Source organism: Nannobrachium achirus, assembly GCF_963921795.1.
Source record: "Nannobrachium achirus genome assembly, chromosome: 9".
Taxonomy (NCBI): Eukaryota; Metazoa; Chordata; class Actinopteri; order Myctophiformes; family Myctophidae; genus Nannobrachium; species Nannobrachium achirus.
The window spans coordinates 42652805-42668957 of NC_137818.1; the positions used below are offsets into that span (position 1 = coordinate 42652805).

The following is a 16153-nucleotide window of genomic DNA, read 5'->3' on the forward strand; positions in this document are numbered from 1 at the left end:
AGAGTGGCTCAGAGGCTCTTCCTGAAGAGCAAAAGCTTACAGTATATCTATAGGGGATATGGGGGGAAAGTCACCCGCGCACACACACACACACACACACACACACACACACACACACACACACACACACACACACACACACACACACACACACACACACACACACACACACACACACACGCGTGCGTGCGTGCGTGCACACACACACACACACACACACACACACACACACACACACACACACACACACACACACACACACACACACACATAATCAATTAAGCAGCTAAAATATTGGCCTAATGCAAATGAAAAGCAGATATTTTACATCCGTGTTACGGTATGTCCATATATCTGAGGAAGGCACACTTACAACCCATACTGGTAAAGTTATTTTTATTTATCTAAAAATAAATGAATCGAAAAACAGCTTGGCATGTGTGTTTCCATAAAAGATAATTGGAGACAGACAAATGCAACTTCAGGACATATAACCAAAAGAGGCTATTCCTCATCATTTGAACTATAGGGTCCCATTAACTAAACAAATAAAAAAATTAAAAAGGCACACAAATTATTTTGTGAATTCAAATAAGAACATTACAAAATAACCCTCAGTCCCACCCAACCCCTGACGACCATAACTGTTGTTATGAGGATGTATGATAATTTGTGTTTTGTGTTTATTGTTTTATACTGTCTTTAAGTAGGCCTATCAAAGGAAAATTTCCACTTTATGTCCAAATCTATAATATATTCTTATCCTCATCTGTAACCTTGCTATATTGTTTAAAATGCAATATATTCTGAGAAAATACCCAGACCAGGCTCAAAACTCAAATAATCCCTGTGTCATCATGAGCTCTTGCCCTGCTTAAGGAACAGTCTATAGTTCAGTAAATGTCTTCTTTTTGTTAATCACTTCCTAAAACTCCCGTCTTGTTTTCCCCTTACTTTTAGTCTAGTTGTATTTATTCTTTCGTTTTCTTGTTCTTTTCTTTTTTGTGTGTGTTGTCCCCTTTGTGTTCTGCATCAGAGGCATATGCCTAGGCCTATATGCTTCCTATCTGTCCAGTTACCTGGGGCTCTCTGACTCTGATTCAATCATTGAGATAAGCTCTTCAAGCAAGAGTTGAGTTTATTGTGAACCGCTTAAATTAGGTCATTTCCAACACCACCATTAATTTTCTAAGAATGTATAGGTAACACTATACTAAAGGTTAAAAAAACAGAAACGTCTCAATCGTTCACTTTACTGTGGGAGCCTCTGTTATTATTAAGAACAAAATATAGGCCCTAAAGGCCACTCTCTATAATCACTATTATATTTTGTCTATAGGTGAAGTGATGCAACAGCTCAATAAAGGAATTAGAAAATATAGCCAGGAAATAATCGTCCATCTTAATTCAATAATAGCCCGATTCATGAATAGAAAAAAATAATAATGCAATAATATTTATTTACTATTCTATTTTTCCTTTTATTAGGCCTGCAATTCGCCAGTCACAGTAAACAAATTGGTCTATGCTTTGATAGGAAATAAATTGTCAGATCAGAATTACTAGATAATTACAAGATAATATCAGATAATCATCATATAACTATGAATAATCCGCACGGCTCAATACGAGGTTTGATTAGATCAATCAAAGCCACGGGGCCTATTGTGTTAGGTGGGCCGTTCTGTTGCAGCAGTTTGTCACACGAATGAATAGCTACTGTTTTACACTTAAATCATTCACGCCTTTAATCCTATCTAAACCTATTAATTTTCATGGAGTGCTTTTAGTGGCGGTGGGTTGGTGATTATGATAACATAATCGTTGCTGGTTGAAGCCTATAATTATTGTATATCACGGCGCTAAGTTATTGGTCGTATTGCTTATCGGGCTGTTGCTTTTATAGAGAACACATTCAGATATACTATTATATGACCATAAAACCATAGACTAGGTCTACATTACTTTCCCTTTCTAGCAGATATCATTTACATTTTACTACAGTCTGTGATTTTATAGGCTATGAGTAAATTATCTCAAGCTAGATTAGGCCTAAGAGGCTAAATACATCGGAGGCGTTATTATTTTAAATAAATTGCACTGCAACAATGTAGTGTGCACACAAGTATAGCCAGCCCAGTATAATAAAGACGACACAAAAAAGATAGGTCTAATCATTAAACTTTGTATTAATTGTATTAGGCTAAATGAATCCAACTATGGCTCACGCCGTCCAGTGGAATTTGAATGTGAACTCATCTTGCCGTGTTCAGCCAACAAACAGCTAATTCAGCTAAATGTGTTACAGGTAGACAGTGGTGTAAAGTCACTAAGTACATTTACTTAAGTAGGCTACTATACTTAAGTACAATTTTGAGGTGGGCCTATTTGTGCTTTATGAGTATTTCCAATACTTTTACTTTTACTCCACTATATTGTACCTTTATTCCAATTTAAAAAAACTTTAGTTATAGGTCTACTAGTTATTTTGCAGATATTATAAAACATACATAAACCACTTTAGCCCTATTTTATACCATGTCTATTTCGTCACATCAATGTGAGCTTGTAGATCTACATTTTGTACTTTTTATTTTAGTAGCCTATACTTTAATATAGCTACATTTTGATGCCAACACTTTCAGACTTTTACTCAATTACATTTTGAATTCGAGACGTTTAGGCTAGTAAGTAACAGAGTATTTCTACTTCCACTGTCTGCAACCAACAAACAGCCAATTCAGCAAAAGGTGTCTGTGTTACAGACACAGGTATAGACTACCATTAGTTAGTTGGCACTCCATCCCCCCCACCCTCCTCCCCCCTCAACAACCCAGGCCAGACCTACCTTGGAGCCTCGCATGCAGCTCTGACTACGTCACGTGTTTTCTGCCGTACAAATGTTCCAGTGGGGAGGGAATAGGAGCACAGTTATATCAGCAGTTATCAGCAAGACACTAACTATCTGCAAGATACCGAGGAGAGAGAGAGAGAGAGACCCGAATCACGGCACGGACTAAAAACGCAAAACGTTATTTATTTCTCTTTTTAACAGGTCCATCTTTTTGCAGAGAAATTTATTTTCGGAAATCTTTGAAGTTTTTTGAGGAAGCCCCACTGCACTCTCTACCAGCCAGCCTGGAGTGAACAAGTTTGCCCTGCACCGCTGCTGTTCCGTGGAGTTTTGTATTGGAGCGGAGCTTTTTTTTTATCACCCGACCGTCCTTATCTGGTGAGATAATACAACGAGAGCCCTTGGAATGAAACCGTATTCCTGCCCTGCATGCATGGCTATTATCAACGTTTTATGTGATCTGCGTTACTATTGATAGAAATATACGCATGTCAGATATGGAGAGGGCTCGCTATCTATTGTGTTTGTTTGATTTGGTTCCTGTGTGTGTAGGGCTATGGTTATGATTTAATGACGTGCGGAGAACACAAAGTGGATATGGGGTCGCTCTATCTACGGACAGATATCGCCAATCATTAGTGTCATTTTAATCCATTTAATGTCAATCAGAGTGATACAGGTGAAACATAACTTCTGATATTGATCAGTCTTCAACTTTTTTTCTTTTTTTTTTCTCGTTGTGGGCCTACTTAGCCATGAAACAATTTGTATAGGCTATAGCATTAAGCTGCATATTAGGCCTATTTATAGGCATATGCCTATTTCGTAACACATTTAATTATATAGACATATATATATTTTAAGTTTTTAATAGACAACAAAACAAAACAAAAAATACTATGTGACAAAACATGTCAGGTGCATTGAGTCCAATGAAGTGAACGATTATATTTAGTAGGTGCTCCACATTTTCATAATGATGTTTCTAATGTGTTTTTCTGTTCTTTTCCACAGGTCAGGATCTTGATTTTCTTTTTCTTTTCTTATTTTTACCCCCATTTCTTTACGTGACCAACCAATATTCCCCCTCTGGAACGGGTGGCAGTGCATCGAAAGGTGGACAGGAGTGACATTCTCCGAACAAAACAAAGCAGTTCCTAAGGTTCTCGAGTCCACCACCATGTATCTATCATCCAACCAGTCCCCGTACGCCCACGACACGGGGAACTACATGCACGGCTCGGCCAGCTCTCCGGTCTACGTGCCCACCACCAGGGTGCCGCCCATGCTGTCCACGCTGCCCTACCTGCAGACGTGCGACTCGCCCCACCAGTCCCACGGGCTCGGCGGGCACCACGGCTGGCCGCAGGCCGCCGCGGACGGCGGCTCGTTCGCGCCCGGCAGCCCTCACCCTCCGCCGGGCTTCTCCTACTCGCACAGCCCGCCCGTCAGCACCAACACCGGGCGGGACGCGGCGAGCTACCAGAACCCGCTGGTGCTCGGCGGCAGCAACGGTGGCGGCGGCGGCAGGGCCGAGCAGTACCACCACGCTGTGCGCTCCGTCGGAGGCTCCTACTCCAGCCCGTACGCGTACATGAGCCCGGAGATGCACGCCAGCTCCTGGACGCCCGGGCACTTCGAGAGCGGCATGATCAGCCTGCAGGGCCGGCGCTCCAGTCTGGGTATGTCTTCGTCTCTTTACCCCAATTAAGAACACAACACGAATTGCATAATTCACTGGTTCGACCTAAACACTGTTTTTTTTATGGTTCCCTTATTTTTTGTTTCCTACAATAATATGGTTCCCTTATTTTTTGTTTCCTTTTATTTCAAAATGTATATAAAAAAAAAAATAATAAATAAAAATATTTTCACGAAAAAATATAAATACACAAATAAAATACCGAGTTATTTAATTAATAAATAAAAACAAAATCTAAGACATTCCATACATTTGAAAACACATTTAAGAAGTAGTGAAAATAGTCGATCTACAAGCTCACAACGCAGCGTGAAGCGACGTTGTGAACTTGTAGATCTGTTTTTCTTCACTAGTTGGTCCCAAGCAAACGTCAAATTTCTCTTTTGAGTCTTGTCTTGAGCCAAAAAGTTTGGGAACCACTGATATAATTGACTTCAGAATTTTGTAGCAACTTGTGCATGGTCAAGGTCATAAATAGCATTTGATTTATGAAAACATTTTTTGCAATCAAATTAATTTTAGCCAATTTAGCCATGTGGAAATAATAGAATAATATTTGTTAAGGGTATAGGCTATTCGTTCATTTAATATGCATTATTTATTATTTATTTTAGACATATATAGGCCCATGCTTTTTAAACATTTTGCTAATACTGCATTCGTTTAGCAAGGGTCGGGAGGGACAAGTTATATGGGAACTACTATTTTATTGCTATTGCGGGGCTGTCTCCAAAGTTATTTATTGTGGCTGGTCAATGTGAGGACTAACAAACAATGGTCTGTAGGCCTACTTGTGCCAGGGTTCAAGAAGACGTGATTCAATCAAACAAACTTAAAACAATCTGACATGGAATTTAGACAAAGACAATACACATTCTTTAGAAGAGAGGCTCGCTAGATCCAATCAATTAGAATGCTAATTTAATCGCCGGCAACAGTCCAACGTTTTGATGATGAGAGTTCAATACACACCAGAAAGAAAAACACTGTCAAGCCCATTGACTGCAAAAAGAAAGACCCATTGCCTTAATGATCAGCAGTTATCACCTTGATCACGATCAGAGTCATCACACAGACCAAAGGTCCCCAAAATGCTTTGAAATGTGGGCGCCGTGGATTCGAAATGTTTCCGTCAAGTTGACTTCTGAAAGTGTTAAAACAAAACGATCGTTTTAATAGGACATAAATAATTGCCTACTGATCAAGCGTTTCGTATAGAGTAGGCCTGGCCCTATAGACAGTTCGGCTGCATGCTCGAGTTTGTTGATTTGGCTTAAGTAATGAGCTATATTTCACACCTCGTGGTGACAAATTAGGCTAATCATGATTGAATTGATTTTCTGTCTTTTAGCCACCCTGTTTGTCTGTCTGATACGGGTCATATTTTATTTAGGCTTATAAACAAATGATTGCTATAGATTTATTGATATGCTGAAAAGCAGAAGAGACATAGGCCTATCACTATATTCGTTGTTATTTGTTGCTTATCGCGAATCCATTATTTATCTAAAATGTGTACCTATAGGTAAAAGGTCAAAAATACACCAAAACAGCCTATAAAGCCTATCAATAAATAAATGCCGACACGCTGTCTCTGCACCCTTTAATGGAAGGATTAGGAATTTGGGCAATTAATGTTAGGAGTCCGTCGCGTGTCAGGGCTGTGATGGATGCAGGGACCCCTGGATCATTGAGGCTGATAAGAGACCCATTGACATTCCACCCGGGCTGCGACCCTCTCCTCTCCTCCTCTCCTCTCCGCCGTCCAGCCCTTACAGACCAGCCTGTCTCCTATATTGATTCATCCGGGGGTTTGATCTCTCCTCATCAGAGGATGTTGGGGTGGAGGCTGCATAAATTCCTCCCTTGAAACGAACTCCAAAAAAGCGCCAACGACGACGGGTTATTTATCATCACACTGTGACGGTTAACCCCAAGACCACTCAATCCACTCATCAAGTTGACGAAAAATTACATTTAAAAAATACGCCAATATGTAATCATATAGATAGACTATATCTAGCCTATATTATTATTATTATTTACGCATTATCCTTATGGCATATTAGGCTGTGGGGGAGGTACTATCTTATTATTATTAATTAGTAGGCTACATTTTGAAAAATACATGTGATTAATCATGTTACATTTCCCCCATATTGCAGAGCTGATGGAGGAGTTTCCTGGCGAGGGACGGGAGTGTGTGAACTGCGGCTCCATCTCCACGCCGCTGTGGCGAAGGGACGGTACGGGGCACTACCTGTGCAACGCCTGCGGCCTTTACCACAAAATGAACGGGATCAACCGTCCGCTCATCAAGCCACAGAAACGCCTGGTAAGAGATAGCCTATATAATAGCTGTTGGTTACAGTAGCTTGGCTAGTAGCCTAAGCTTTAAAATGTTGATTGTTTAGCTATAGGACCCAAACTAGTGAAAATAGCAGATCAACCATGCAGCTCACAACAGGTCGAGATGTGATGTGTTGTGGGCTTGTAGATCTGTTACTTTCACTACTTCTTAAAAGTTTTCTCCCTCATTTAATTAATAGATTTTTTAATGGAATTATTTTTCGAAAAAAGTTTGTTTTAAACTTATGACAAAAGTGTGTTTTTTTTTTTTACATTTTGAAATAATATAGTAATTCAAAACAAATAAAGGGATATTTACTATAGTGAGTGACCCTAAAAATATTTTGGTCACATGCAGGATCATCATATATTTGTAGGCTACAGGATAATCACCATGCAGCTTGATCAGTCCTAAACTACACAGTGTAGGCCATATTAGGTTCAGGGGCGTCAATTGGGTATGGCAGGGGTATGCAGCTACCATACCCTGGGTCGGGGGGGGGGGGGGGTCTATCTGTGCTGGTTATTATGTTGTTAAATTACAGTAAAATAACTACAAATGCAAAATTTAACAAAATGGTCACTTTAACAAATTTAGGTTTGGGGACCAATGTTACAAAATCATTAGTTAGGCTAGTGAAAACAAAGCCTGTTATGAAGAAAACAATCGTTTTCTGCCAGAAGTTTGGAAAAAAGAGGAGTAGTCTGGTTAAATAAAAATATGAGTATAGAACCTGGACCACCTGTGTCGCTTTATTGAACTACTTTAACCATTATTTTATACTTTAGCTAAAAGATCGCAGATATACAAGCTCGGCCGAGTGCCGCGCTATGAGCTTGTAGATCTGCTATTTTTGGAAAATCGTCATGTCTTATGCATGGGTTAAGCAAGAGAGAGAGAGAAAGGGAGGGCAGCCTCTCAAGGCCTCCTCACGGCTGTCCGATTTCCCAGGAATTGGGCTCTCCAGAGCAGCTGTGTGTGTGTGTGTGTGTGTGTGTGTGTGTGTGTGTGTGTGTGTGTGTGTGTGTGTGTGTGTGTGTGTGTGTGTGTGTGTGTGTGTGTGTGTGTGTGTGTGTGCGCGTGTCCATATCATGAGGGCACTTCTCTCTTTTCCCTGTTTTTATTTGTCCTGCTGTGACCTTGCCCTTGGACAGGCCGTTTTTAGACAAGGCCCTGCAGGAAAGCACGTGACCAGAGTCATGGAGGCTACTGTATCAGTGTTCAAGTGTAGTTTGTTTTTCCAGTTTGGTTTGGTGTTGTTACTGCAGCACATTTTGAAAAAGAAAGACATGAAGTTGGCTAATTTGCTTGTATGTATGTTTGGAAACGCATATTTAATCATTTACCGGTATGTTATGTTTATTATGTTTATTCGTTTTCCACCCGAACTGCACACAACCTTCTGTATTTCACATTTAGATAAGGAACCAAAATAGCTTGCTTCTTGGCAAAACAAAAAACAAAACAAAAAAAATATATCTATCTATCTATCTTTATATCTACCGTATATATCGTCGTTGTCGGGTGGAAACCTTGTATGTCCAAAACCGTTTGTTTTGCATTTTTAAAATGATTTAAACTAGTGAAAACAGCCGATCTACAAGCACAGTGTGTGCTTGTAGATCAGCTGTTTTCACTACTTTTGTGTGACGGCCTTGTGCGATGAAGCAGTGCTTCACTTTGTGAAAAAAATTACAAATTTGAAACTTGGAGATACAAGGTTTCTTCCCGACTGCGACAATATATTATTATGTTTTGTATGAGAAAAGCAAAACATTGTGGGTCCCAGCTAGGCAAACAAAAAGTTGACAGAATCAGAAAGATTATGTTTTTTATTGCCAGCCAGGTATGTTTACACATGTGATGATGTGACACAAGCATTTATTAACAGTGTATTGCCGGGTGTCCTCCTCCTCCCCTGCAGCAGACCACCTCTCGCAGGGCTGGCCTGTGCTGCACCAACTGCCACACCAGCACCACCACGCTGTGGAGACGCAACGCTGAGGGGGAGCCCGTCTGCAACGCCTGTGGCCTCTACATGAAACTGCATGGGGTAGGTTTCATTCACAGTGGTGTAAAAGCATTGTTTCTCAAACTTTCACATTTCACATTTTCACAAGGTCTCCCCTTTAACTCTGACAGTGTACAAATGGAACCAAATGAACCCTAACGGGTTCATTTGGTTCCATTTGTACACTGTCAGAGTTACATACTTGTCTGGGTCAATTTAGACCCCCCTAAAGGAACCCACAGAGTCCCCGGAAATCCACTTTGAGAACCACTGCTACATTTACCCAAGTACTTAAAGGAGTAGTTCACCCCCAAAATGACTTTTTTCCTATTGATTACTCAGGCCATGGAGAGTAGAGTTCAATAATTTTTTGAGGTTTTTGTCACATTCCTAAGACAAAAATGTGATAACAATAAATTTACCCCCATTGATTCCGGATGGTGACCCGTTTCGAAACGGGTCACCATCCGGAATCAATGGGGGTAAATTTACTCGAATCAAAATGTTGTCTTAGGAATGTGACAAAAACCAAAAGATATTATTGAACTCTACTCTCCATGGCCTGAGTAATCAAAAGAAAAAAAGTCATTTTGGGGGTGAACTACTCCTTTAAGCACCATTTTGAGGTCATTTTACTTTACCTTGTTCTGAGTGTTCTCAATTTTCAGTACTTTTACTTTTACTCCGCTACATCTCAGGGGCAAATATTGTACTTTTACTTCACTAAGTATATGACAACTTTAAGTTAGTTACTTTGTAGATTTTTATTATTATTACAAAACACACTAACTACTTCAGCCCAATATAGATTTCGGCCATTTGAAAATGGCAGATCTAAGATCACAATGCAACACATTGTGAGCTTGTAGATCGGCTATTTTCATTTGTTGTTTCATTGTTTCATTTTGTCAGCATCCCATTGCAGTGTATAAGGGAGCTATATGTAAATCATATTTTACCAGTAGCCTCCAGCATATTATCTGGAAAGCTTATCCCCAGTGCCACAACTTGAGTAAATACAATTTCCTCGACACTGATAATTATCTGATTTTGGCACAAACCCCTTTATTTCCTCAGTACATGGCTTCAGCACTGCACTGTGTTGCATAATACACAGTACATTCCTTAGTGTTGATTTACATTTACACACAAGACATTGCTCTGTAGTTATCTAAGAACTGAAGCTAATATTCCACAACAACACTTGTATGCCACAGTGAACAAGAGCATCAGATAAATGCCTAAAAATGTAAAAGACATGGAGCGCAATTATTGCTTTTCTGAAATGTGTCTTCTCACGTAGCCTCTATGAGGGGGGGGGGGGGGGGGGGGGGGGGGGGGGGAGCTTGTGAGAGCCTTACAGTAAGTGAGCAGCTCATTATTTGCCAAGCATAAAAAGCCCTCCAAGGGCATTGTGGTCATTGTTATCAGAGCCAGTGTTGTGGGAGGGGAGGTTGCCTGGGTTGTCATGACACTGTGGGCCTGTGTTGTATGTATACTATCAAGGACCGGGAGGCGCATGGCGCTAATTTGTGTTGCTCTCCTCCATCCAGGTGGCCAGGCCTCTAGCCATGAAGAAAGAGAGCATTCAGACCAGGAAACGCAAACCCAAGATGCCCAAAAACAAAAGCTCCACAGGTGCGGAAAATAGATAGGGATATAATAGTATATACTGTATACTCTGTGTGTGTCTGCGTGCGTGCGTGCATGTGTGAGTGAGTTGCATATCGTCACTGTCGAGCAGAAACCTCATGCTTCATCATACAAGGCCGTCGCACAAAGGTAGTGAAAACAGCAGATCTACAAGGTAGATCGTCTATTTTCACTAGTTTAACTCATTTTTAAAATGATAAATACAAAACAAACGGTTTTGGACATGCAAGGTTTCCACCGGACAACGACGATATGAAAGAGTAAATAATGCAAAATATTGTATCAATGCAATCTTTTCTTCTGTCACTCACTTTACTGTTTATCCATCCATCCATCCATCCATCCATCCATCCATCCATCCATCCATCCATCCATCCATCCATCCCTCCATCTATCCATCCATCAGGAGGATCCACTTCTAACACCAGCTCTCCGTCATCTCTGTCGGTCTCAGAACACGCCTCCACCATTAAGAGTGAGCCCAGCATGGCTCCATCCCCTTACGCTGGCCAGACTGTCACAGCTGTCACTCAGGTAAAAACAACAGCCCCCTATTTGTCAAAACACCTGCCAATCACAGTCCCAGTCCTTTGGAAGATGAAGAAAGCAATGTTTCCATCCATTTGCCCGTCAAGAAAATCATCCCCAAACTTTTAACTTCAATAAGGGAAAATGTTGACAGTTATTACCTCAGAATAGTAATACCTTAATACCTTCTCCCGAAGGAGCATTTATTTTTGGACAAGTGATGCCTGCAGCCTTGTGAGCTTGCAGATCTGCTATTTTTACAGAATGTTCGCCCCAAAATAGGGACGCTGTAGAGTTCATGTAGTTCAGTCAAGGTTCTGTTACAAAATGCAAATGAATATAGTGAAAAGGCTTGGTTGTGACATTCAGATGTTTCCCTTCATATACAGAGATACATGTTTAACATTGGTCCCTCTCTCTCTCTCTCACCCAGCAGACGTCCTCTCAGTTAGACAGTACTGGATCAGGACATGTGGACATTAAGTACGAGGACTATCCCTTTACCCCGACCTCCATTGCTGCACAGAACTCCTGGTGTGCTCTGTCTCAAGCATGAGATTGTCTTCCACAATCCCCAGCCTATGGAACTCTGCTCCGCCACTCAGCATAAAAACAATACCATGCCTGGACGGTGGAATGGCTTACAGTGGTAGCCATTTTAGAGGTTCCTACATCTTGCAACTACGGTGCATTACTACTCCAGGAATTTCCTGAAACCTTTCCCAGATCTGTCTGGTGTCGAGGTATAATGCAGCAGCAGTTAAGCATGTAAATAGCAGGACTTATATGGCGGTTAGATCTGTACATGGCTATTGTGAACACTTGGGCAACGTGGCCTTGACTCACCTGAACCCGTCTCCTCTGGTCGAGAGGAGAGACACACAGGAGAGAGACAAGTTGTTGAGCTCCAACAATGTACGGGATTCAGCCAAAACCTAAGTTAACTGAAGCACAGCTCGCTTGGACCAAACAATAGCGTACAAGGACACAGGGTATTTGGCCTGCAGCAGTCAGTCATATGAACATTTGACTGTCTATGATCCTATTGACCACTGCACACCTACAGTGACAGCTCACGGAGAGGGCAAAGGGCGACACAGACAGCAAATGCTAAAAGGTGGACGCCCTGCTCTCCTCGACTCAGATGCAAGCAGGAGACGGCTCACTCAGAGCAAACCGAGCTGAGACAACAAAGACTGTTGACGAGAACTACCTATTACCGATGGACCAAACGTGAAAGCAATCAAGTGGAATGTATCGAGGCGATACAGTAGAAAATGCTTTTTATGCGGGACGATTGAAGTTATTTTAAGGGAAATGTGTTTATTGTTTATGCTGTCATCATCACCATTCGTAGATATCTCCGGCAGTTATGCTCTGTTTTCAGAAAGATAATCAGCGATTTGCCATGTTATCGACAGTACTAGAGTACTAGAAAAACCCACAGAAAATACCTATTTTATTACTGCTGAACACGACTCATTACAGACGCGTAGATCATTAACCTTTATAGACACATTATTTATGTTGAGATAAGGACAGTTAAAGTCATCATGAACAGTAAAGCCAGCCAGTTAAACCTACAGACCACTCTTCCATTTTAGTGTGGCCCCTATTCTCAACTGTGGTCCGCGAAGCCTCAGTAAACAGAGATTAATTTTGACCTGGCAAATCAGGTGAATAGAAAACTAGCTTTGGGTTTCCAGAGTTGAGAACCACTGGTTTTAAGCTACTGTAAGAAGCTTAGTTCCATTTAAAGTGATTTATGTTAAGTATTTTTCATTTCACAGTCCACTGGCAGAATGGTTTTGAGATTCAGACGTCACGATTACATATCACAAGCTTATCACAGTTGTATTCTGTATTCTGTTTTAACTTTATACATAAAGTGCAATGACCTTTTCTCCAAACGTTGAAGACAAAGAAAAGAAGAGTGTGTGTAATTATTCTAAATATATGTTAATCTAATTTTATTGCCTGTATATTTTTGATGCATAAGGGAATTGTATTTTGATAATTTTCTTGGTTGAATGGATAAACAAACTTAACCTCTCAATCTCAGCTGTTGTTGTTTTTTTTGCGATGCTCTTTTGAAATCTGTTCAGCTAATAAATCGATTCATGACATTTGACATTTTGATTTGGCAAATTAATCTTCAATACTGTCATACCAGTATTCCATGTAAACAGAAAATCAGAGTATGTGTGTCCCCTCAGTTCATGTGCAGATGAACTTATTCCTTCTTTTAAGAAATCTGATTTCATGCACTGAATGTGGGCAAACAGGTTTAGTTGTAGAACAGTGGATATTAGGTTATTTCCAACTGCTTGGCACATCCTGTCTTTATTTACTGTACACAGGAATGCAGGAAAGCAAATCATATTATAGGTTGGCTTAATTGCAGTATGTTCTATGAAACTCTTAAGAATGCATCAATCATGTTGAATGTTACATCAACATAATTGTATCGTACACATCCAATAATCATGAACATTGCGTTATATGTGCATTGTTGGTGTAGTGGGTGTATCTTACTGCACATGAACTTGCCTTCGTGAAAAAGAGAAACGTGCCACAGGCTGTGTGTGTGTGTGTGTGTGTGTGTGTGTGTGTGTGTGTGTGTGTGTGTGTGTGTGTGTGTGTGTGTGTGTGTGTGCGCGCGCGCGAGCGTGTGTGTGTGTGTGTGTGTGTGCGCGCGCGTCTGTGCTTGTAAGCAATGCATGTGTTTGTTTCTGTGTCTGTGAGTGTGGTGGGTGTGACCTCTCGCTGGTTGCTCAAGCCCAGGCACTGTCGACCAAAGGTTGCGTTCCAACTCTGCTTTATGGCGGCCGGGTCCAGGACCCTGCTGGCACGGGTGGGCCAGTCAGGTGCAGGGTGGTGCTGATGATGGCGGGGTGGAGGGGAGGAGGGGGGGTTACAAACCTGTCAGCAACGAGGCTGCTGCTTTACTGCTCCCATGGCGACATGCAGGCACCGCTCTACCAACAACGCTCTGCTTTATGACTGTTGGCCAAGTTGTTGTTGGTGCCGTCTTATCTGTCTGCGGGGAGAGCGCTCCTGTACACTGTAAAATACTGAGCGTCAGTTCACCTCTGAGAGTGTACAAAACAGATTTTACCGTTTAGATGTGCTCTCTCTCTAGGGCAGGGGTGGGCAACTTTGATGATGGTGAGGGCCACTATATTTCCACCTTCACTCCAGAGGGCCACATTGCATATTGCTACTTCCTACTTTGTCATTCTAGTATCTCATACAAAAGAAGCAAAAATAGCAGATCTACAAGTTCAAAACGCATCGCGCTGCGATGCGTTTTGAGCTTGTAGATCGGCTATTTTTGCTTCTTTTGAATTGGAATCCTGAATATTTTTTTGTTGTTTAAGAATTGGAATCCTGAAATGTAACATTTTTATCTAATTTCAAATGCATTTAGTTATATAGTCATGTTAACTTTATGAACCGAAATACAAATACATTGGACATAAAAAAATACATTTTAATACTACTATACTAGTCATTAAGCTACTAATATTGACTGACGAAATTAAAGCAGGTCATGTTTGGAATTGTAACTGAAATCAATAATATATCAGTATTCCGGTATTAACCTGTGGGCCGCATTAAGTGAAGGTGGGGGCCGCATGTGGCCCCCGGGCCGCCAGTTTCCCATGTATGCTCTATGGTGTAATTTGCCAAGTGTTCCTCTGAACTCGCTGAAGTGTATGACAAGCGGAACCATTTGAGGCAGGGCTTGGACACGGGAGGAGAGTAACTAATTACCAAGTATAAACATATTACGTACATGTACCTTTGTGAGTATATTCTAGAATTAGTCATTCTAACTTCAGCTAAGTAGATTTCTAATGACATAATATACTCAACTACTGTACTGGAAAGGCAATAATTACACTGGAGCACTTTTCCACCATAAGCGATTTTTTTGAAAATAAAATATATTCACTGCTTTGTAGACAAGATCAAACAATCAAACAAAGTAACTGTGATTCAGAATGGATTCATACTTGGGTAGTTTTCGACACAACATATTTTAATTATTTTACTTGAGTAATATTTAAGTCAAGTATCACTTCTTCTTGAGTGGAATATTCTAGTACTCTTTCCATCCCTGGGTTTGGATGAATTACGGATGGAGAAGAACGCCCGCACACTGTTTATATGCTCCAAAAAACGTACTTTTATTATAGGCAACTGCAACGTTTCGACTTTACGTCTTCATCAGGCAAAAGTTTGGATGAATTACAACATTGAGGGACACCTTTTTATATATATATCTTGTTTTAATTTTCTGTCCTAAATAGAGATGCCAACTTGAATGTGGTTAAAATCTACAGTTATCATGGCGGATTGTAAAATGCTATACTGGCAGCAAACTATTTATTGCCATGTTATTTATAGCCATGGCATAGCAGGGCAGGTTGTTCTAAGTGCTAAACAGAACTCCTCCTCTACACAGATTCTATCAGGAGCCCTTCAAGTTGCATTTACATTCAATTGCGTCCATCAGGACTCCAACACAGTGGAAACCTCTGGAGTGTGACGGTGGCAGGGGGAGTGGGAGATGCTAGAGCGAGCAGGGTGGGCCGTGGGGGTGAGGGCAGAGATGTTATCTCAGACCACCAGTCAGGGGTGGGAAGGTGGAGGGGGCCTTAATTATTTTATACTTTAGCTACGTTGAGCTTGTAGAGCTGCTATTTTTGTGAAAATGTGTGCAAATCTTTGAATATACCCCCCAGAAGCAAATAAATTTTGCTTCTGGGGGGTCCCTGTAACTAAATATTTTGAGATGGGGGTCCATGGCCAAATACATATCATTTTGGGGGTCCTTCACATGAGTTTGAACACCACTGACATAGAAACATTTTAAAAACCTTAGGATTTGAAATATTCAAAGACTAGCAGTCATTTTTGCATGTTCATGTTGCAAGGATTTGGAGAGGCTGTTGCATCATAGATCCTGGGGATACTGCTTGTTTATGCAAACAAGGATTGACTAATATAGACTTGGTACACACGAATACAATTAACTCCCTGGTAAAA

General features: G+C 40.9%; 1 protein-coding gene across 2 annotated transcripts; it reads left to right on the top strand.

Annotated features, from left to right (window-relative positions):
* Window positions 1-3944: 3944 nt before the first annotated feature.
* On the top strand, window positions 3945-11654 carry gata5 (GATA binding protein 5; the record flags this gene model as incomplete). Of its 2 annotated transcripts, none has more annotated exons than XM_080733639.1 (6): window positions 3945-4536; window positions 6722-6891; window positions 8831-8959; window positions 10471-10555; window positions 10977-11104; window positions 11532-11654. In XM_080733639.1, the coding sequence occupies exons 1-6, from the start codon at window positions 4035-4037 to the stop codon at window positions 11652-11654; spliced, it is 1137 nt and encodes a 378-aa protein (XP_080589765.1). In that variant the 5' UTR covers window positions 3945-4034. The 2 variants fall into 2 exon arrangements, with proteins under 2 accessions (XP_080589765.1, XP_080589766.1); XM_080733640.1 differs by having other exon boundaries at window positions 11535-11654.
* Window positions 11655-16153: the final 4499 nt, after the last annotated feature.